The 23,099-nt window shown below is 63.7% G+C and overlaps 1 protein-coding gene across 2 annotated transcripts in view; it reads left to right on the top strand.

The window, feature by feature from the left end:
• The window catches only part of LOC117649684 (metabotropic glutamate receptor 2-like), a 61,386-nt gene extending 38,473 nt beyond the window's left edge, over positions 1-22,913 (top strand). The window contains exons 3-15 of one of the 2 annotated variants that reach the window (XM_034392646.1): positions 589-759; positions 10,197-10,341; positions 15,938-16,189; positions 17,748-17,922; positions 18,194-18,450; positions 18,544-18,677; positions 19,043-19,368; positions 19,466-19,628; positions 20,062-20,275; positions 21,323-21,474; positions 21,659-21,878; positions 22,218-22,453; positions 22,560-22,913. In XM_034392646.1, coding sequence (XP_034248537.1) covers positions 589-759; positions 10,197-10,341; positions 15,938-16,189; positions 17,748-17,922; positions 18,194-18,450; positions 18,544-18,677; positions 19,043-19,368; positions 19,466-19,628; positions 20,062-20,275; positions 21,323-21,474; positions 21,659-21,878; positions 22,218-22,453; positions 22,560-22,829 — 2,715 coding nt within the window. In that variant the 3' untranslated portion in view covers positions 22,830-22,913. The remainder of the gene's footprint in view (positions 1-588; positions 760-10,196; positions 10,342-15,937; positions 16,190-17,747; positions 17,923-18,193; positions 18,451-18,543; positions 18,678-19,042; positions 19,369-19,465; positions 19,629-20,061; positions 20,276-21,322; positions 21,475-21,658; positions 21,879-22,217; positions 22,454-22,559) is intronic. The other variant, XM_034392647.1, reaches the window with a different exon arrangement.
• Positions 22,914-23,099: the final 186 nt, after the last annotated feature.

The following is a 23,099-nucleotide window of genomic DNA, read 5'->3' on the forward strand; positions in this document are numbered from 1 at the left end:
TGGCTGGAGAGCGAGGGACAAATCCATATCGGTTTATCGCGGGAATCAAGCAAGCGTGACCGTGTTCAGCATTATGCACACAGACGGAGGGGAGGGAGAATAGTGAGTGGGGGAAGGCTGCTGGAACTTGTGGAAATCCACTTTGGACGATGATGCCGCCGAGCGGACTGTACAGACAAATACGCACAACTCTTTCAATCCGACTGACGAGACAACGCGCCGCGCCACTGGGATTCGATGAGTGTCGCCAACCCGCACAGTGTGCCGGAAGACCGGTGGAGGCGGTCAAAATCCTAGACGCATATTGAGCTCCAGAGTCGCTACATCGGACTCGAACTGAACGTGTGACCGCACCAATGGATTCCTCACTCGGAAAGCAATCCAGTGGTGGGGTCACACGTTCGGTTCGAGTCCTGTTTAGCGACTCTGGAGCTCAGAAAAACGTCTATAGTTTTGGCCGCCTCCAAAGCCGTCTTCTTGCCCACTGTGCCCCACCAGTGGCCCGCCCGCATGCCTGGCTCGCACACTCTATCAAAAAATGAACATGGAACTGACACGCGTCGCGTGGTGCGGCGTTGCCTGTTGCAGGTGTCCTTCTTCTCCACGTCGCCCGAGCTGTCCAACAAGCAGCGCTTCGAGTTCTTCTCACGCACCATCCCCAGCGACCACTACCAGGTGGCCGCCATGGTGGAGATCGTCAAGCGGATGAACTGGACCTACGTGTCCATCGTCTACGAGGAGAGCAACTACGGCATCAAGGTGAGAGTGGCGTGTGTTTGTGTGTGTGCGTGTGTGTGTCCGCCCACGCCGCGGAGGCAAGCCGCGGCGACAACACCCGCCGAAATGAGCAAAGTTCCGTGTCGCTGATGGCGGCGACGTTGCCTCGCCCCGCGTCAAGCGGTGCACGTGTTTGCTGAAGGGCTCCCCGCCGTACCTGGCGTGGCGGGGCGGGGCGCGGCGGGGCGGGGCGTGGCGTGGCGGGGCGGGGCGGGGCGGGGCGGAGCGCGGCGGGCTGGCTTCTTCCTAAGCCCTTTGCTCGCCGCGGGGCGCGGACTCGCCGGCAAAGAGCGCTGCATGCCCGCGCGCTCCCCGTCGAGGCCCTCGAGGTGCTCCTCGCCGTCACTCCCAAGACGCCGCGGCGGTCCCGGACGCTGCTCGACGCACGCGTGCTGCGCGCCCTGCGCGCCCTGCGCCCTTATTTATGACGTCATCCGTCCCCGCCAAAGCCGCGTACCCTGCCAAGGCACGCCAGTCCAGTATGCCTTATATATTTGGTGCCGGCGGGCGGTGGCCCCCGACAAACGACGTAGACGGAGCGGCGCGCTTCGGACGGCAGTGACGGCCCGCCAAGGGGCTCACTCGGCGCACAGTGGGCCAGAAGGCCGGTGGAGGCGGCCAAAACTCTAGACGCGTTTGGAGCTCCAAAGTCGCTGAACAGGACTGAAACCGAGCGTGTGGCCCCACCAACGGAGATCAATCCTTGGTGGGTTCACATGCTTGGTTTGAGTCCCCATTTAGCGACTCTGGAGCTCAAAATGCGTCCAGGGTTTTGACCGCCTCCACCGGTCTTCTGGCCCACTGTGCGCCGGACCCAGTCGGACGGGCCACTTGGGGCCGGCACCGGCAGCAACACGGAGCAGGCCAAGGTGGCCGTCTTTGATCCAACCCGCCTCTTGCACGGCCTGTTGTCTCCTTGTCCTTGTTCGTGTGCGTGACAGACAGCGGGCGCGTGTGTGTTTGTGTGAGTATGTGTGTGTGAGAGAGTACGTCCCCTCGAGTCGGCCCGCTCCGCTGTCACAAGTCGGGACTCGCCCCATGTCTCCCGCGGGCTAAAAGGTTCCACTCGACAGGCGAACGGGCGAGACCTCCACGCCGATGGCATCCATGGCGCGCCTCGGCGTCCGCGTCCAGCACCCCGTAGCACCCTGTGCCGCCGGGCTGTCGGGTAGGATGACGATGACGCTTTTGGACTGCGTCTGTTTGTCCATTTTCCTTCCCTTTCTGTCGCTTGCTGCTGCCTGCTGCCCCGCGTTCCGGCTCCTGGCGATGTCCGTGGACTTCCTCGTCCGATCCTGGCCGCGTTCACTTCTTCTCAACTCCTGCCCCTCCCCCCTCCCCCGCCGCCTCGCGGGCTTCGCCCTCCACTGGCCCAGTCTCCTCCGCCCGGTCTTGGCCTCGAGGAGTCAGTCGAGTTCCACAGTTTCTCTGAAGCAAGTGGAGTAGCTTATTATGTGGTGGAGAGTTCCTCCAGTTCCACCTCCCCAACCCCCCACTGTTGCCCCTCCCCCCTCGCGGGCCGAAGTTTAATTTCAGTGCCTCGTAGCGATGCGGTCATGTGCTGCGCTGCGTCATCCATTCATTCATTCAATGGTTCATCCGTTCATTCATCATCCATTCTTTGTCTTGACTAGTCTGTGATCTGAAGGGTAGGGATATTCCCGGGAAAATTGCGAATCTTTGGGAACGTTACAGGGATTGTTCGAGACTCCAAATCGGAAACGTTCCCGCTTTTAAGGAAAAATGAACCAAAAATATGCATAAATGCAAGGGTTGTAGAACTGGAAATAACACGCAGTAGTTTGGCATTTGCTTTTTGCTCTCGGGAATCTTCGGAAAATGTTGTCGAGAATTTGCTGGGAACGATCCCCAAAATGATCGCTCTCGGGAAGTTTACAACACTCGTCGTCACTCCTCGGCGGCTGCTTCATTATCTTCGGCGTCCTCGCCTTCCGCCGGCCGGCCGGCCTGCAGACTGGTTCCGAGAGTCGCCGTCGTCGCCCTGTCTCTCTCGCACCCATAAGAACGCCCCATGAGTGCGGAGAGAGACAGAGCGACGAAAACGACTCTCGGAATCAGTCTGCTGGGCCGTCGCCGCGGTCGAGGCCTCGGCCGACGTCCGCCGGCACCGAAGGCACCGAAGGGACCGCAGGGACCGAAGGCACCGAAGGCACCGAAGGGAAATCGCGGCCAAAGTTTTGGACGACGATAAGGAGGATGAGGCCGGTGGTGACGATGATGGAGGCGGTGGGAGGCCGCTGGGAGGCCGCTGTCCTGTTTTAGCGGCCCCCAGACGGCCCCGCGCCCCGCCTTCCCTAAGTACGCCCCAGCGTCCACCTCCAGCGGAAACAGCCGCTTTTAGGCGAACGCCTTTGTCTTTTTACTGTCGCTCTGCGTGGCGAAGCGGGGCGTTGGCAGAAAGAGGGGGGCGGCAGTTTCTCGCAAAGGAGGGACGCTGTTGCTGCACTAATTGCGGCCGAATCGAAGCAGTGACGGAGCGCAGCGACGATGACGTCACGATGACGTCATGACGACATCATGGCCAGCTTGGAGGAAGCGGAGCAACGGCGCCGCTGCCACTCGCACTATCGCGCACTTCCGGGACGGTGCCGGGTGCCATGACTGCGGCCCGGCAGCCCGGAACTAGATACAGTGCAGCGGATGTACGACACACACACACACACTCACACATGCGTGCGCCCGCGCGCCCAGACACTCACAGACACGGCGTGCCCCTTCCGGCGTCATTGGGGGCGCTGCACGCACAGTGGGCCAGAGGAGCTGGCGGGGCGTGCCAAAATTCTAGACGCGTTTTGAGCTCCAGAGCCGCTAAACAGGACTCGATCCGAACAGATCCGAACGTGTGACCCCACCTCCCCGTTCGGTCACACGTTCGGTTCGAGTACCATTTAGCGACTCTGGAGCTCAAAACGCGCCCGGGTCCGGGATTTTGACCGCCTCCACCGGTCTTCTGGCGCACTGTGCGGACGCGTGCCCTGTCACTCACACAGACAGACGCTCACCGACACGGCGTGCCCCTTCCAACCATCACTGGGGCCGCTGCAGCTTGGGCTCCCCGTCGGCACTGGCACTGCACTGGTGGTGGCCCGTAATTAGTACCGGGTGTAAGGTGGGCGGACGTGGGTGCCGCCTGGCGGGCCTGGTGGGCCTGGTGGGCCTGGTGGGCCTGGTGGGCCTGGTGGGCCTGGTGGGCCTGGTGGGCCTGGTGGGCCTGGTGGGCCTGGTGGGCCTGGTGGGCCTGGTGGGCCTGGTGGGCCTGGTGGGCCTGGTGGGCCTGGTGGGCCTGGTGGGCCTGGTGGGCCTGGTGGGCCTGGTGGGCCTGGTGGGCCTGGTGGGCCTGGTGGGCCTGGCTGGCCTGGTGGGCCTGGTGGGCCTGGTGGGCCGTGGGCCTGTGGCCTGGTGGGCCTGGTGGGCCTGGGGGCCGGCTGGGCCTGGTGGCGCCTGGTGGGCCTGGTGGGCCTGGTGGCCTGGTGGGCCCTGGTGGGCCTGGTGGGCCTGGTGGGCCTGGTGGGCCTGGTGGGCCTGGTGGGCCTGGTGGGCCTGGTGGGCCTGGTGGGCCTGGCGGGCCTGGTGGGCCTGGCTGGCCTGGTGGGCCTGGTGGGCCTGGTGGGCCTGGTGGGCCGACGGTGAACTGCCACTTCCGACTACTACACTGCGGCTGGCCAGGCTGGCCTAATTGGCCCGCCAACTTACATCGATCCATCTGGCGTTCGGCGACGCCCTTTCCGCCCTCGCGCTCCCGCCGCACCATCGCGCTGTCTCACTCGCACTCGTGTGCGCCCCGCCCCGCCCCGCCCGCAGGCCGCAGCAGGGGTTCGGTTCGGTGGGACCGGCGCACACACTGTCTGTCAGACCAATGCGCCTCGCGTCGTGCTTGACCCCGCGAACACTTACACATGCACGCACACACACGCGCACACACACGCACGCGCACACACACACACACACACACACACACACACACACACACACACACACACAGAGTGCTGAAGGATGCCGGCCAATCCGTCCACCGCTTTAATTATTGTGTCACTTCGTGTTTTTGTTTCCCAACTCGCCGTTTTCTCGTTTGGCCGTTGGTGTGTGTGTGTGAGAGACCTTTGTCGCCGCGGCCAACGCGCTGCTCCTGCACATGCACAGCCTTTCGCCCAAACAGACGCGCCCGACGCTTTAAAAAAAAAAGAAAGGCGGGAAAAGTGAATAAAACATTAGGGGAAACATCCAGGCGGGGGTCATCGCTGTTTATGGAGCCCTGCTGCGCTGCGGCGCCCCGTGGCACCGCGGCGGTCCGCGTTGTTGTTGTTGTTGTTGTCCCTGTTTGGGCGACTCGCTTCACTGCCAACAGCGCGTACAGGCTGGGGACGAGCTGAGCCGTTGTTGCTGCTCGCGGGGCTGGACCGGCCGGACTGGACTGGACTGCCCTGGGCGCCGCGGCCAGTGCCATGGCGAGAGGGAGGAGGGGTGGGGGCAGCAGGCCTCCGGGCACTTTTCGGCGACGCGTCTGGGATCCCGGCTTTAGTAGCGCGCCCATTCATTTCCGGTCGGGGCGGGGCGGGGTGGGGCAGGGCGGGGCGGGGCGCGAGGGAGCCGATTACTGGGCCTCATCAAGTTAGCCGTGAGAGCAGCAGAGCAGCTGCAGGCGCCGATGAGAAACGTGCGGCCGGGGGCGCGGGGCCTTGGGCCGGGTCTGCGACTCGGTCTGCGACGCGTCGACGGGGTGCTTTGGCGGTTCGGTCGAGCGTTCGGCGCGACCTTGGTCCCTGGTTCGATCCCTGCCGCCCTGCGCTCTTTCTTCGCCGCTCGTCTCCCTGCAGCGGTCCGTCATCACGCCGCGGTGCTCCGGCTTGTCTTGACGCGCCGAAGCAGTGACCCACGGCGGCGCGCCGCGTCGCGGAAACGCAAAAAACCCCACCGAAACCACCGCGAGAAACAAAAACCTCGCCGGCGTGGCATGCCCTCGCCGCCATTAAACCCCGGTTGCCCCTCCACGCCTCGTTAGCCGCCTCCGAACGCAGACGCTCCGTCTCCCTCGTCCGGGCCACTGCCAGCGGGTGCGACGGAGACAGCCTCATCGCCCGGCCGGCCCGACCGCTCCGCCAATTACTCGCGTTTGTTTGCCGCGTTGGCGGGAAAATAGTCGCAAGTCCGCCAATTACTCGCAATTGTTATCATAACAGTAAAACGTGGCCGCGGCTTCGGGGAATACTGCGCGCCGCCGGCCCCGGCCTGCCCTGCACTGCCATTCCGCTGCCTCCCTCGCACCTCCACGGGATGCCCTTTGAGTGCGAGAGAGACAGAGCGACGAAAACGACTCGCGGAATGTGCCTGGCGAGGCAGCTCTCCCTCGACCTCTGTGCACTGTGCCAGTGCAGGGCACGAAGCGCAGGGCTGCAGGCAGCACCGTCCCCGAGGCCCCCGAGGCACCGAAGCAGCCAGCTCGGCGGGAGGCGACCTTAGCGCTGCCTTCTAGCTTCTAGCGCCGAGATGGTGATTTAATGTGTGTGGGGAGCGGTGCTGCTGTTGCTGGTGGTGTTGCTGGTGGCGCTGCTGATGTGCCCCCTCCACTGCACACGGAAAGGGAGATAAGTCGGTGAAAAACAGCGGCACGCTGAATGATTCATCGCTCTTCCTCTCCGCCCTGCCTCGCCCTGCCTCGCCGCGGCTCGGCTGGGCCTGACGAATCACGTCGAAGCACTGCCAAGGCACTGCACTGCAAGACTCTGAGAGGCACCGCCATCATGGCACGGCGCACCGAAAAAAAGGGAGTTGATCCTTGATCCGAATGGGCTGGTTGGTAAAATCCAGTCGTGGTGACAATTTTTTTTTTTTGATCTCCTAGCAGCTATTTTTCTGATTGTGGTAACCAACCATGCAGTGCACCTTCGGTGCAGACTGATTCCGAGAGTCGCTTTCGTCGCTCTCTGTTTCTCTCGCTCCTAATCGGGACACCTCATGAGTGCGAGAGAGACAGAGCGACTCTGCTGTCTCTGCACCCTCGTTGGTTGCTTTGCTTGCACTGCTTGCACTACGGGCAGGCCCTGGAAAGGAGCTCCGAAAGGGGTTTGCGAGGCTTGTTTCAGCCTGCAGTCACTGCCTTGACGCCACACACACACATACACCCTAGAGGAGAGCAACAACTTTTAACGCGGCACCCGCAAGCACGGCGCGCAGCGCGCGCAGGGAAAGCAAGAGGTGTAATATAAATTATGAGTTGGGAAGTGCTTTCATGAGTCGACCCGGATAATGGGTTGGGCTAGGCCCTTCGGGGCCAGGCCCCACAGGGCTAGGCCCTTCCACTATAGGGGCGGCATGGGCCTCGAGGGTCAAGACGACGACCAGACCACAGCCGTGGCCTCAGCCCTTCACCTGTCCCGCCAAAGGCATAGCCGAGCTAGGCCGCGCAGACACGGTAGTAAAGGCCTCCCACAGCGTCGACACCCCCTTCCATCCCCCCCCCCCTTTCCAACCGTGAACCGTCTCGACGGCAAACCGCAGTAATTATTTGCGGGACGGTCGAAGACCGGATACGGCTGCCAACTACTAAAACCAAGCAGCCGACGGGCCGTCCGGCGACGGGCCCCGCCCCGCCCCACCCTACCCCGCCCCGCCCCGCCCCACCCCGCCCCGCCTCGGCCTGTCTGGGTGGACGAGATGGGCCGAGACCGGACGCGGCGGCGCCGGGCCCCTCTGGAGTGTCGTGCACGCCTCTCCTTAGCGGGTGGGCAAAATCCCGAACACGTTTTGAGCTACAGAGTCGCTTAATAGGACTAGAACCGAACGTGTGACCCCACCACTGGATTGCTCTCCGAATGAGGAATCCATTGGTGGGGTATCACATTCGATTCAAGTCCTGTTTAGCGACTCCGAAGCTCAAAACGCGTCTAGAGTTTTGACCGCCTCCACCGGTCTTTTAGCCCACCGTGCTCTCCCTCGCTGTAAGTGTCCGGCTCTGCCTCCCTGTAAGTGTCCACACGGCGTGGGCTCGGCGTGGCCTCGGCGTGGCCGTACCGGGCTGGCCGGGCTTTCCGCTGCCGGCGGCGACGCCCTCGTCCGTTACGCCACTCGGAAACTCCTCTGGGTAATGGGCCGTGGCCGGCGAGGTCGGGCGGGCGGAGGACACGCCGAGTCGCAGTCGGCATCGACGGAGCGCGGCGGAGCGCGGCGCACAGTGGGCCAGAAGACCGGCGCAGGCGGCAGTTTTGAGCTGCAGAGTCTCTAAACAGGACTCGAATCGAACGTGTGACCCCACCAATGGATTCCTCGTTCGGAGAGCAATCCATTGTTGGGGTCACACGTTCCGTTCGAGTCCTATTTAGCGACTCTGGAGCTCAAAACGCGTCCGGGATTTTACATGCCTCCACCGGTCTTCTGGCCCACTGTGCGGCGGAGCGCGGCGGAGCGGACCGACGTTGACGCTGCTCGGGACGTCGATGGCGGCGATGGCGGCCGGCTAAGCTTGTTCGGCATTCATGGAGACGAACCTCGCGGCGGAAAGTTTTTATGAAATATTCCTTGTGCGGCGCGACGCTGCGAGCACGGCGCTTGACGGGGGCTGTTTCGGACTGAAGATTGGAGGCCGGGGCACGGGTCTCCGGCCGGGCTGGTGATTTGGTTATATAAATATGAAAAATAGGTGGCCAGAATAGACCAAAACATGGCGGCAGGGAGGGTGGAAAATAAAGAATTAGACGCTCTGTAGTACGACAATTCTTGTTTCCAAAGAAGCTGCCACCGCGGACCGACCCTCTGTCGTCAGCGTCCCGTTTTGGTCGGAGACAGCGGATGGCGACCAACGACCGCATCTGAGTGCGCCCCGCAAGCCGATTCGGAACGGTGTCGCTCTGTCTCTCTCGCACTCAAGGGGCGTCCCGCACTGGTGCGAGAGAGACAGAGCGACGAAAACGACTCTGAGGCTGCTGCAGTCCGGCACGCCGTCGCGCCGCGTCGCGCCATGTAAATGCCACTCTGGCATCGATGATGGGCCACTCGAAGCGCGCCACACACTCGCGGGGGATGAATATGCAGAGGGAAGTCATCAATTTATGAGATGCTAATGGAACCTGCGAGGCACGTACCAGGCCACGAAGGAACACTCACTCACACACATGCACACACACACACACACGCTCGCGTGGGCGCACACGCACTTTGGGACACATGGGTGCGCGCACTCACACAGTCACTCCCACACATTCACACACACACACACACACACACAAACAGACAGACAGACTAACTGATGAAGGGTGTAATTCACTGAGTGGGCAATGCTCGTTTCCCAGCCCCCCACCCCCACCCCCACCCCCTCGCGCCCACAAAGAAGCGTCGCACGTGTGTCCTCCCCTGAAATTGAAAAAGGCCTCCACTGTGCGGACCGCGACTCTAAAAGCGGCAGCGGAGGTCCTTCTGCCGGCAGCAGGGCGAGCGGGGCCCGGCCGAGGAAGGAACCCAGCAGGGGGCGCGCTCCTGATCTTGACCCAACGACTGTCCGAATGCACAAACAAGCCACAAACACGTCGTAATGCGCCACAGTCGGGCGCTCCGCCCCACCCCCCCGCCCCGCCCCGCCCCGCCCCTGCACCGCCGGGCCGGCATTTGGCAAGCAGCACACGTGGCGTGCATTGCGGCGGCGCGGCGGTGCGCCATGCGATGCGGCGCGGACAGCCCGGAGAGGGCAGCTCCAAGGTGGAGGGGGAGAAGGGGGCCGCGGGTCGAGCCAAACGCCACCGGAATGGGCGATGCTGGCACCGCCTGCCCGCCCCGCCCCGCCCCGCCCTCCGTGTTTCGAATCAGAGAGGAGCTTAATTCCTTTGAAACAGGGCGTGCCAAGCCGGGCCGAGCGGCGCAGAGCCCCGCAGAGCCCCGCCGAGCCCCTCGGACCGTGACGCTGCGGACTGATTCCGAGAGTCGATGCTTTTGGTGGCTCTGTCTCCCTCGCACCAACAGGGGTCCAAAGAGTGCGGGAGAGACAGAGCGACGAAGACGGCTCTCGGAATCAGTCTGCTGGCATGTCGGCATCGCGTTCCGGTGGTTCCGGCCAGCTCAATGAAGGGCCAGGGCGTGCCGGGGCCATGGCCGGGGCCGCCGCCGCAGCGTACATTTGATCCTGGATATTGGGAGCCCGCAGCCCGCCGCGTGCCGCGCGCGTGTTCCAGTGGTCCTCTGGTCCTGCTCCTTTTCCTGTTCTGGCTCTCCGACTTTCTGACGGGCTCCCCAAAGTGGGTCCTCAAAGACCGGTGGAGGCGGCCGAAACTCAAGACGCGTTTTGAGCTCCAGAGTCGCTAAACAGGACTCGAACCGAACGTGTGACTCCACTGGACTCCTCGTTCGAGCTCAGAACGCGCCCGGGACTTTGACCGCCTCCATGCCCCCCTTTCACGTTGCCGTTGCCGTTGCAGGCGTACGAGGAGCTGGAGCGCGTGCTGGCGCTGCGCAACGTCTGCATCGCCGTCAAGGAGAAGCTGGAGAAGGACTCGGGGGTGGCGGACGAGGAGTCCTACGACAAGATCGTCGACAACCTGTTGAGCAAGCCGCGCGCCAGAGGTAAGTGTCGTCCTCGTAACTTTCAGAAGCGCGAGTCATTCCAAAGAGCGGTTTGTCACTCCGTCTCTCTCGCGCCCTCGCGGAGAGCCCCGCGAGTGCGACGGAGACGGAGCCACTGTTGTGAACCGCTCGTCCGGCCTGCGCTGCCTGCGGCGTGACGCCGGCGTCCCGGTCGGTGCGTGCCGCGGAGAGGGGCAGTAAACCAGGGCCCCGTTTCCCGCGCCGCGCTGTCTCCCTCGCGGGCCAACGGGGCGCCCCGGGAGTGCGAGGGAGTCAGCCTGCTGCCCACGCCACGGCCTCCCCGTGCAGCACTGGGCGTGCTGTTACATGGGTGTACAGTGTACGCCGCGCACGCCGACGCACGCCCAGCCCAAAGCTCCCCAAGGCGAGAATCCGCAGGGGGAGGCGCGGCCAACGCTCTGCTCTGGACGTGCAGGCAGCCGGTGGGGCCGGACTCCAAGGAAATCTGACGCTGTCTCCTATTCTCTTTCAGCCAGTGTAGTGAGACGTAATGGTGCCATTCCGGGCGGGGGGTGGCTCGCAGCAGGCCTGCCAGGCTGCCTGCCCCGAAGGGCGGTCCCTGGCAGGCCGACTCAGCGTCTTGTCGCTCTGTCTCCCTCGCACCCCTGCGGACCAGCCCTCGAGTGCGAGAGAGACAGCAGACGATAATCGCGTCGCCGGCGACGTGCACTTCGCGGTGCTGCAGCGCGTGCAGCGCTGTGGGCGCGCTGTGCTAACGCTGTGCGTGCCCGAACTCACTCCGCCAACTCCAGGACTCTGTTTCGGCCCTCTTTCCGGGCGTGCCGCAGATAGTCGTACCGCTCGGCGCAATCAGGGCGCGGCGCGGCACGGCGCAGCGGCAGGGACTTTTCCCTCTGCCCCCCTCGTTAGGGTTTTCAAATATTAAACGCGGGGGGGGGGGCAAAAAAAGAGGGCGGGAAGAAAAGCGCCTGTACGTTCGTTAGTTGGGGAGCAGAAGGCCGTCAATAGGAACGAGTTTTTCAGGGCGGGGCGGACTAGAAGTACTAGAAGTGGCGTCCTGCGTGGCGGCAGCACGCGGCAGCAGGTCGTCCTGCTCATGCATTACGCATTCCAGGAACCATAACGCAAACTATTTTTCCCTTCCTCGAAATCGAGTTGGTTGGTTAGCGTGCCTGCCTGCGAAGTTGACGACGAGCCGTTTAGCGCTCTGTTTCCTTTTTTTCCTGTCCCTTCTTCTCTCTCTCTCTCTGTCTCTCTCTTGCTGCTTCGTTCTGGAATGATATGATGGCCTCGAACCCAAGTCGCCGGTCGCTGCGCCGTGGCTGCGTCACGCGTCGTGTGAGAGCTCGTGTGTCGCCGTGCGGCGCCGTGCGGCGCCGTGCGGGGCGGGCCAGCCTGGGCCGGCCGGGGCCACCGCGCAGCTGTTGCTCGGCAGCCACGCCAGAAAAGGGCGGCAGGCGCGGGGGGCGGGGGGGCGGGGGCGGCGCGGGGGCGGCGCGGGGGCGGCGCGGGGGCGGCGCGGGGGCAGCGCGGGGGCGGGCGTGCGTCTGGGGAGACTTGATAAGCGCAACCCAGCGGCCCACCTTCCACCCCGGCGTCGCGACCCGGCCGCCCCGAGGCCAGCCCTAACCGTGGCGGGCGGGCGGGTACGCCTCTGTGTGTGTTTGTGTGTGTGTGTGAGTGAGGGAGAGAGAGAGAGAGAGGGGGGGAGAGAGAGTGTTTGTGTGTGTGAGCGCGCCCGATGCGGCCGCCCGGTCAGTTGCCCCCTTACCCATACCGCGGACGAAAAATCAATTTCCCCTCTCGCTCCTCGCTTGCCATCCTTTCTTCCAAGAGGGCCACTGGGCCGGGCTGGGCCGGGCTATGTGAGCCCTATGGCGTGGCGGCGTGGGGCTGATGTTGTTGTGCTTGCTGGCGGAGGAGGGGAAAGTCTCCTCTAGCGGCAGAGACGAAAAACAAAAAAATAAAAACCGGGGAGGAGGAGGCGCGTCTGTAATGGGCGCTCTGTTTTTGCCGCTCTGTGATGGCATTACTGCCAGCGTGTCAGTCAGGCGGCCGTCGGGGCACTAATCCCAACCTGTTGCCTCGCTGCACCCCCCCCCCCTTCAAATATTAGCATTTCACGGAATGCTGCACATCACGCTTCAATCCTCGGCCCGTCCCTTACTCGCCAAAAAAAAGAAGTGGAGGAAGGTCGAGCAAAAAAAAACAAAAAAAAAAGTTTTCAAGGACCGGCCGCGAAGCAGCAGAGGGGCGTTAAGAGCCAGCGCGCCGGTGCAGAAGCAGGGTAAGGAGAGAGGAGCATGAAGAAGAGGGAGCCGAGAGAGAGAGAGAGAGAGAGACAGAGTTTTGCGGGCAGCAAGAAAATGCGGGACGGAAAGTTAAGAGGAGGTCGTCAATTACCGACTCCTCGCTCCTGCTTGCTTCTGCTTGCCGCTGCTCGCGGCCTTTTCATTGTTTGCCGTAAATTCGGCGATTTAACGACCGGCAACACCTTGGCGGCGCGGCGCGGCGTGGCGTCACACACGGCGGCAGTAAAGCGGCAATCCCGCCCGTTAATGCCGCGAATAAAAGGAATAAGAGGAATAAAAACAGCGAACGCGGTGAAAGCCGTAAGCGCGAACGCGTTTCGCGTGTATCAGCACGCCGCGCCGTTTCTATCGGTCCGAGGCCCAAGGATCCGCGCAGTCCATGAACCGGACCTGAAAATCGCATCTCTCTTTAAAAATTATTTTTGATATTTTCTTGTCTCAGTGCACCGGTTGATTTCTGCCGTGATGAGCCTTTCATAATCTCTAATAGAATTGCCGCTGAGACTGCGGGGCGGGGTGCGGTGGGGTGAGGCGGGGCGGGGCGGGGCGGGGCGGGGGTGGGGTGGGGTGAGGCGGGTGGGTGGGGCGGGGGGGGTGGGGCGGGGCGGGGTGGGGCGGGGCGGGGCGGGGCGGGCGGGGAAGTCCCCGATGAAAGAGCACCGGCGACGACGGTGCCTTTTTCGTGAACAAAAGCGACCGGAAGGAAAAATGCATCTTTCCCGAGGATGACTTGTCTCTCCGCCGTAATTTGCGGGGAGTGCTCTAGCGATGGGCGCAGAGCGCGCGGAGGCGGCGTCGCGGGGTCGCGGGGGCGAGGGGTCGCGGGGTCGCGGGGGCGAGGGGTCGCGGGGTCGCGGGGGCGAGGGGTCGCGGGGGCGAGGGCGCGGAGGGTGGCGCGGGGGCCGGCGACGCTTCTAGAGAGTCCTCGGTCCAGTCGAGTGTGCGGAAAGGTTTGCGTCGCTGGCTAACGAAGTCTAACAAAGTGTACAGCCAAGTCTAACGAGAGAAATTGGTCGCGGCGGCGACGCGCGGCTCTCGGCGGCAAGGACGACGACGACGACGACGATCCCCCCGAAAGTGGAGTCACTTTTCAGAGACGTTTCATCAGCGAGTCCTCGTCATGAAATTAGAAAAATGAGTGCGGCAGGCTGCTGGTTTAAACGTCATGGCGAGGGCACAGTAGGCACTAGCTGCACGCGAGGCGCGGCCTCAGAGAGCCCCGCCCCCTTCCGTGCGCGCCACTCTCTCTCGCATTCAATGGAACGTGGCATCGGCGCGTCTTGCTGCCCCCAAGGAGCGGACTCGTTCCGCGCCGCGTCTCGTCGCTCTGTCCTTCTCGCACCCTTGCGGACGCCCCATGAGTGCGACAGAGACAGAGCGACGAGGCGGTCCTCCGGAGTCGCTGGACAGGCGGAGCGCGCCGTGAGGATAGGCCGCGCGGTGCGCCCGGTGTGTGGCGGGCTTGCCTACGTCCGACTCCATTACCATTAAGGGCTAGACTACACATGATCGTATGCCATTTCGGGCCCGACCAAGGAGAAAGAGGGGGTTGTCTGGCGGGGCGGGGGCAGCGGGGCTTCAGGCTTGCGCGAGCCAGAAGACCGTCGCCGGCCTCTATAAACTCTTGCCGCGTTTTGAGTTCGAACCGAACGTGTGACCCCACCAACGGATTCTTTGTTCGGAGAGCATTCCATTGGTGGGGCCACACGTTCGTTTCGATTCCTATTTAGCATCTCTGGAGTTCAAAACGCGTCCGGGATTTTGACCGCCTCCCCCGGGTTCTGGCCCACTGTGCGGCGCAGCGTAAGTGGTGCGTGCTGGGGGACGCACCCGCGGACGCACCGCACTGAGCGTGTTAGCGTGCCAGAAGGAAGAACAGACGCCGTGCCAGAAGCATGGAGCCGTAAAGCGGGCATTGCTTGCTCCCTGCCGCACTGCTATAGGCGAGCACTGCAGGCTGATTCCGAGAGTCGTTTTCGTCGCTGTCTCGCGCGCACCTGTACGGGACGCGCCATGAGTGCGAGAGAGACAGAGCGACCAAAACGACTCTCGGAATCAGCCTTGCTGCGAGCCAAGCTTCCCCCGGCTCTGAGAATGTTGTACTCTTTCACGCAGATTATCCGAAGTTTATGGGCCGGTAAAGTGCCTTGCCTGCCGCCTGCAGTGTCGCTGCCTGGCAGTGCCTGCGCCGCCGAGGCCCCAGTCACATTCGCTCTATCGCGGCCCGAACAAGGCCCTCCGTCTCTCTCGCACTCACGGCGCGGGCCGGAGGGGTGCGAGAGAGAGAGAGAGAGAGAGAGAGAGAGAGAGAGAGAGAGAGACGGAGAGGAGCGGACTTCGGAAGCAGACCGCTGCCTGCATGCGCAGGTCCGCCCGGCCGCCGCGCCCCGAGGGCCCCGGGGGTCGCAAGGGGACCTGCAGGGAAACAAGCGAGCTCGCCCCGTGCCCCGTGCCGGCGCGGTGTGTGCCGAGCGGGGCGGGGCGGGGCGGGGCGGGGCGGGGCGGGGCGGGGCGGGGCGGACTGCCTGGCTGTTTGCGGGCGCTGTGTGCGGTGTAAAGCTATTACCGCGTGACTCTGTCCGTGGCACGCCGGGGCACGGCCAGGCACGGCGATATCACCCATCCATTTTCGCGTCCAATTTGGACTCCTTAAACAAGGACTCTGCACGCGGGTGGCCGGCCGGTCCCGAGGCGCCGCGCCGGACCGTCGGAACACACAGGCCAGCCCAGCCGGCCAGCGTACACCGGGGGCCAGCCGTGCGCCAATGCGCCAATGTTCCGACAAGCGAGTCAACAAATCGAAACTTGTATTTATTTTTTGGGCGCGCTGCCGCGTTGCACGCACGGTCCTAGTGGCCGCGCTGCCGCGCTGCCGCGCTGTTTGTTGTTTGCGCGCCTGCCTCCGCCTCGCCGCCTCGCCGCCGCGTCCGGCGAGCGCAGACCAAGCCCGGACCAATTGCTTCCGGAGTTGGTGAGAATTCTCGCGGAGTGAATATGGCTCTGATGAGAAATGCACATAAATTGCCTCCCCCTCCCCTTCCTCTTTTCTCCCCCGGGACCAAGGACACGCTACAAGGGCCGCCTCGGTGGATGGGCTCCATCTGTCTGGGCCTCCGCTTCCCACGCACCGCGCCGCCGCGCACCGCCGCGCACGTCACGGGAAAGAATGGCGGTTCGCAGCGTCGTCGCGCTGTCTCTCTCGCACCCGTACGGGACGCCTCATGAGTGCGACAGAGACAGAGCGACGACCCTCGCGGAATGGCTCCGCGGCACCGCCCTGAAAGGGAGTCTCTCTGTTGCAGGCGTCATCATCTTCGGCTCGGACCAGGAGGTGGCGGGCGTGATGCGCGCCGTGCGCCGCAAGGGCGCCACGGGGCGCTTCTCCTGGATCGGCTCGGACGGCTGGTCGGCGCGCTCCCTCGTCTCGGACGGCAACGAACGCGAGGTGGAGGGCACACTGTCCGTGCAGCCGCAGGCCAACCCCGTCAGGGGCTTCGAGGAGTACTTCCTCAACCTGACGCCCGACAACAACAAGCGCAACCCGTGGTTCGTGGGTGAGTGGACTGAGTGGAGGCGCCCGACTTGCCCACGACGCCTGGAACGCCGGGCAGGCAGCGACACGGTAAACAGGCAATTTTGACTACTTTGCGCTGCGACCTTCCCCTCGCTCGACACGACACTGTCATTAGGCCATCATTTACCCCGCACCGTAGGGACCAGAAAGCTACAACGGCCCACCAGGGACTCGAACCAGACACCGACACGTGATGATAGCAGCGCGGCAACGGACTGCCCGCAGAGAACCAGAAACCCATTGGTACCACCACACCCTCCACTCGAGGCCCGTTTGAGGTCTTTCTGAGCCGCTGGGCCGCGCGGCCACTGTATAGACTGACTGGGGTCACCTATACATAAACCCGGCCTCGGCCCACGGCCTATCCATCCCGCCGCCTGTCTCATTCAGCGCCACACAGTGCCACACACACACACACACACACACACACACACTGAGAGAGCCGCGCCAACACAGCACTCCCACGCTGGAAGATAATGTTGAGGTAATAAGTCATCCATTAGCCTGCCAATGGCACCCCTGCTTTCAGCGCGGCCTTCACGCCGACAGACGGCACAGCACAGCCAGCGGCGCAGGCAGCGGCGCAGGCAGCACAGCCAGAGCACTGCCTTGCCGCATTACTCATCAGCAGCGAGGAACTTAACCAAGCTTGTACCGCTTCTGCGAGACTGTGCGCGTGCCGTGGCGTGGCGTGCCTTTCCTCGCAGTGGCGTGGCGTGCCGTGCCGCGTCGTGCCGTGCCGTGCCGTGCCCCGCTGCGGCGCGTGCCGGGGCCGTTTCATTACCGAGCGTGCTCGCTGGAGCCGAGCCGCCGAGCCGGTGGGACGGACTGCAGCCTAAAAGCATACAGCACACAATCCCTTTGGACGTAAAAGAGGGAGAGAGAAAGAAAAAAAATTGGACGGTTAATCGCGGAGCGCGCGCGCGCGCTGTGGAACAGAGACAGAGAGACGTTTTGGGGCGTTTGGCGCGTTCGGCGCCGCGTTGCCCGAAAAGCCGGAAAGCCAGACACGTCACGAAGTTATGGCCGCTGCCCTTCCGTGCCACGATGGATGGTCCCCGAGAGTTATTGGGATCGATATTCTCCGCGAGTACCTGCGCCTCGCCAGCGCGCTCCAGCACCGCTCCAGCGCCGGGCCACCCGTCTTGGCGGTCCCCGCAGCCCCGCCCCGCCCCGCCCCGCGCGAGGCCAACGAGTACTGGTACTGGACGCCGGCCTCCGCGGCCTCCGCGGCCTCCGCGGCGGCAGCGCGCTCAATTTATTCGCCAGAACGACGCGCTGTTGTTATTGGCGGGCCGAGTGGCGCGCGGGCGGGGCAGTCCGAGGCGCAGACCGAGGGGCAGGCGCCTTCCATAAATTGCGTAACACGTTTGCACCCGGTGGCGCTTCCGGTGTGCGCCGCTGCGCTGCGCCGCGGGGTTGTTTTCTGGAACGTGTGCGAACGCGCCAAGTATACATCCGGTGACCTGTGTTTTGTTGCTGTTTTTCCGTTTCTTGCGTCGAGCTCACGTTTTCCTGTTTTGCTAATCGGTCGCCAGAGTTCTGGGAGGCGCACTTCCACTGCCGCTACAACAACAGCCCCGCCACGCCCTACAACCAGCAGTGGACGCAGCCCTGCGCGCCCAACCTCCGCCTGCACAAGAACAACACCGACTTCGAGGACCAGCTGCAGTTCGTGAGCGACGCCGTCATGGCCTTCGCCCACGCCCTCAAGTAAGTCACCGTCGCGGCGTGAGAGTGTCACGGTGGGCCAGAAGACCGGTGGAGGTGGCTAAAATCCCGGACGCATTTTGAGCTCCAGAGTCGGTAAATGGGACTCGAACCGAGCGTGTGACCCCATCAAAGGATTCCTTGTTTGGAGATCAATTTACCGGTGGGGTCGCGCGTTCGGTTCGAGTTCCATTTCGCGACTCTGGGTCGGCCTTCTGGTGCACTGCGCCGCGTGGCGGCTGCTGACCTTGCTCCTGTTCGCCGCGGTCCGCAGGCAGATGCACCTGGAGCTGTGCGGCGGCCACCGCGGCCTCTGCGACGCCATGCAGCCCACGGAGGGCAACACACTGCTGGGCTACCTCCGGAACGTGTCCTTCACGGGCCTGAGCGGCGACAAGTTCCAGTTCGACAAGAACGGCGACGGCCCGGCCCGCTACAACATCATCCACTTCAAGCAGGTGGAGCGCGGCCGCTGGTCCTGGGTGCGCGTCGGCGAGTACTCCGGGTCCGAGCTGCACCTGAATATGAGCGGTGAGTCCGAGTCCGGCCGGCCGGCAGTCCCTTACAGTGCAGTGAAACCAGTGAAACGCAAAGTGACGCGCGGGCTCCTCTTTCCTCTGCCAGAAATCCAGTTCCAACTCGAGTCGCCGTCGCCGCCCGTGTCCGTGTGCAGCCTGCCATGCGCCCAGGGCCAGGCGCGGCGCTACGTGGAGAGGGAGAGCTGCTGCTGGCACTGCTTCAACTGCACGCAGTACCAGGTAATGCAACAAAGCAGCGAAGAAGCGAGCTGGAAACTTCGGGACAGGCTGGCAATCGAATCCGGGAACCTCGGTCTCGATCGGCGCTCCGCAGCGCTCACAGTGGGCCAGAAGACAGGTGGAGGCGGTCAAAACCCCGAACGCGTTTGGAGTCGCTAAATGGGACTCGAATCGAACGTGTGACCCCACCTTTGGATCGCCCTCCGAACGAGGAATCCATTGGAGGGGTCACGCGCTCGGTTCGAGTCCTGTTTAGCGACTCTGGAGCTCCAAACGCGTCTGGAGTTTTGGCCACCGGCGCCGGTCTCCCGACCCACCACTGTGCCGCGCCGCGTCTCACCCACTGTGCACTGTGCGTCCTGCAGGTGCGCAACGAGTCGGACGAGACGCGCTGCGACGAGTGTGCCATGGGGACGCTGCCCGACGCGCTGCACGTGCGCTGCCTCGCCATCCCGGAGGACTTCCTGCAGGTGGACTCGGGCTGGGCCATCGGCGCCCTGGCCTTCTCCTGCTTCGGCATCGTCACCACCGTCCTGGTGCTGGCCGTCTTCATCACCCACCACGACACGCCCGTGGTGCGCGCCAGCGGCCGCGAGCTGTCCTACGTCCTGCTCACCGGCATCCTCTTCTGCTACTGCGTCACCTTCCTGCTCGTGCTCAAGCCCACCGACATCGTGTGCGGCATGCAGAGGTGGCTATTGTTGTCGTTTGTTTTGTTGTTGTTGTTGTTGTTGTTGTTGTTGTTGTTGTTGTTGTTGCCGGTGGTATTGGACGGCCGTTGTTTCCAGGTTCAGCGCGGGCTTCTGCTTCACCATGGTGTACGCCGCGCTCTTCATCAAGACGAACCGCATCGCGCGCATCTTCCACGCCGGCAAGCGCGGCACCAAGCGGCCCTCCCTCATCAGCCCGCGCTCCCAGCTCATCATCTGCGGCGGCCTGCTGTTCATACAGGTCAAAAAGAAAAGGGAAAGAAAAACTTGAGCCGAGTCCGTGCCTCGTGAAACGGCTGGAGTTTGAAGCGACGGCGTGGCGAACGGCGTGAAATTGAATTATTAAATTACAAAGTTACTATACACGCGTGACGCTTTCAGCTGTCACGGGGTTGTAACTCAGGAAGGGGGCAGGCAACTTTGCGAATACATTTTTTTTGGTAGGCAACCTGTCAAACAGTGGCCTCCTGGGAGGCGCGACGTCCCTTGGGCCGTGTAGTCCAGCCAGGCCTGTAGGCGCGGTAACCGCGACAGCCTGTTGCTTGCTGGAGCCGAGCCCCTGCCGGGCTGCGCGTAGGCTGGCCCGCCGAGCGGCCGAGCCTTGCGTGCTGCCTACCCCGGCCTCCGCAGGGGCTTTCCGCCTGCCTTCACCCTCCGCCCTTCCCATGCCGCAGGTCCTGATCAACCTGGTGTGGACCTTGCTGTCGCCGCCCGCCGCCGTGCACATGTACCCCACGCGCGAGGACAACGTGCTGGTGTGCTCCTCGCACAAGGACGCCTCCTACATGATCGCCTTCGGCTACCCTATCATGCTGATCCTGGTGTGCACCGTCTACGCCGTGCTCACCCGGAAGATCCCCGGCGCCTTCAACGAGTCCCAGCACATTGGTGGGTCGGCCGCGTCCGCACAGTGGGCCAGAAGACCGGTGGAGGCGGCCAAATTCTGGACGCGTTTTGAGCTCCAGAGTCGCTAAATGAGATTCGAACCAAGCGTGTGACCGTGCCAATGGTTTGCACCCCGAACGAGCAATCCATCGGTGGGGTCACACGCTCGGTTTTGAGTCCCATTTAGCTACTCTTGACCTTAAAACGCGTCCCGAATTTCAGCCGCCTCCACCGGTCTTCTGGCCGACTGTGGCTCGCCAGGCCTCTTTTCTTTTCGGGGTGTTGCTGAAATGTACAGTGTACGCGCTGGAAGTTTGTTTGCCTCGACGGGGGGAGGCAGGGAGGGTGTAGGCCTCTCCAAGGATCGACGTCCCCGAGCACAAGTTGGGTTGTCCATCCCGGACGAGGGGAGGGGGAGGGGGGACGGGAGACCCTTTTCCTCTGACTCTGCAGGATAGCGCGGTCAGGCCAACAGCTTGTTCGCAGCGAGGCCACTACACGGATCACGCCTCGGACACGCCCTGCCAAGCCCTGCCAAGCCCTGCCAAGCCCTGCCAAGCCCTGCTACGCCCTGCCACGCCCTGCCACGCCCTGCCACGCCGCTCCGTGCCAACGACCCCCCGTGTGGCGTGGCGTGGCGTGGCGTGGCGTGGCCTCGAAGATGGACGCTAACGGCGCGCCCTGTTTGCCAATCATGGCGATGGTTGGCCACGCGGCCGAGGTGGCCGAGGCTCTCCTGCAGACTGATTCCGAGAGCCCTTTTCATCGCTCCGCCTCTCTCGCACCCTCACGGGGTGCTTATGAGGTGCGAGAGAGACAGAGCGACGAAAACGGCTCTCGGAATCAGTCAGTTTCTGGCGGCCGGCCTCGTGCCCCCGTCCACCTGCGCCCGTGACTCCGTGACTGATGACGCTGGCGCGCTGGCCGACGGCGGACGAGGGGTTGACGGGCGCTTGACGGTTGAGGGGCCTGAAAAATAGTGCTTTCGGTCCGGACGGGTCCTCAACTCGAACCCTGCTCATGTGTGGCTGTGCCTGGTGTGTCGCGCAGGCTTCACCATGTACACGACGTGCGTCATCTGGCTGGCCTTCGTGCCGCTGTTCTTCGCCACGGCCAACCACGTAGCCCTCCGCATCACCTCCATGTCCGTCACCATCTCTATGTCTGCCTTCGTCACCGTGGTGTGCCTCTTCACGCCCAAGGTATGCGCCACCCATCCCTTTTGGGCCCGTCCACAAACTAGGAGACGTCTTCTGTCTCTCTCGCACTACTAGCAGTCCATAAGGATCGACAAGGACAGAGCTATGAAAACGTTACGTGATAGTGGACGCTCCCTTTACGACCGTGCCGCGCTCCTCGTGGACTCTAACGGACTTTTGGTTGCAGCTGTACATCATCGTCTTCCACCCGGAGCGCAACGTGCGCCAGTCCATGATGCCCAAGTCGAGCAAGGTGCCGACCACCATCAAGAGCTCGGCGGCCACCGCCTCCACAGCGGTGCGGCCCGCCGTGCCCACTGCCGCCATCGCGGCCCCCGCCAACGCAGCCCCCGCCAACGCGACCGCTGCCCCCGAGAAGCAGCACAAGGCGACGCAGTGCGACGACCGTGAGTATGGCGGCACGGCCGGGCACGGCGCACAGTGGGCCAGAAGGCCGGTGGAGGCAGCCAAAACTCTAGACGTGTTTTGAGCGAACCGAACTCGAACCGAGCGTGTGACCCCCACCAATGGATTCCTCGTTCGGAGAGCAATCCATTGGCGGGGTCACACGTTCCGTTCGAGTCCCATTTAGCGACTCTGGAGTTCAGAACGCGTCCGGGATTCCGCCTCCACCGGTCTTCTGGTCCACTGCGTGGCGGTGTCCTCTGTCTTTCCGGTCGCCGAGAGACCGGCGGAGCGGCGGAGCGGCGGAGCAGGGGCCATCTAAGACTTTCTGATCCTCACAGCGCCGCAGTACGTGGCCAACGGCGGCATCAAGACGAGTCGCTCCCAGCAGACCTCCCTGCTCAGCCTGTGTCCCGGCCTCGGCCCCGACCTCGGCCCCGACCTCGGCCCCGACCGCGCAGCCAGCCACACGGACCTCACCCCCCTCGTGGCCGAGAGGGTGGCCGAGGACTCGCCCCCGACAGCCAACGGGCCAACCGTCCCCGCCAAGAAGAGCTCCGTGGCCTCGGCCAACGACGTGAGTGGAAGACTCGCTGGTTTAGTTCCGCCCGCTGTATACTTTTTTAAGTTTTTGAGTTTTTGTTTATACGTTGGATTTTCTCACCGCCGGCTTCCATCCGCAGGTCCTCAGTGCTAACCCAGCGCGCCTGTCCTCGCTGGACTACATCGACATGGACGTGGAGCGGCTCGTACAGTCGCCGCCGCCCCGGACGCCAGCCCCGCCAGCCGTGCAAGCCGTGCAAGGCAGCGCGCTGGACGCTGGCACGGCCTCCTCGGGCACCGAGGCCAACGCGGTGGTGCACCGCAACCACGCCAACCACAACCACCTCAACAACCACAACCACCGGGTGCACTCCGACGGCGCGCCCGCGCCCCCACACGTGCACTCGTAGCACGGGGCTCCCTCACCCAGCCAGCCGCACGCCCCCACGCCCCCCGTCGGGACCGTCGGGGCGCAGGCCGAGGGTGAGGGTGATGGCCGTGATGGCGAGGCCCGGCAGGACACTGCCACGGACACGGCCGCCGACACGGCCGCCGACACGGACACGACGGCGAGCCACGGCCGAGGCCGGCGGCACCGGCGCCGCCACAAGAGACACCGTTCCCCGGTGCTGGTTTAATGGTGTAGTGTCGCGTCTGCCTCCAAGCGTCGCCGGTCCTCC

The sequence above is a fragment of the Thrips palmi genome, unplaced genomic scaffold, assembly GCF_012932325.1.
Source record: "Thrips palmi isolate BJ-2018 unplaced genomic scaffold, TpBJ-2018v1 HiC_scaffold_4, whole genome shotgun sequence".
NCBI classification, from domain to species: domain Eukaryota; kingdom Metazoa; phylum Arthropoda; class Insecta; order Thysanoptera; family Thripidae; genus Thrips; species Thrips palmi.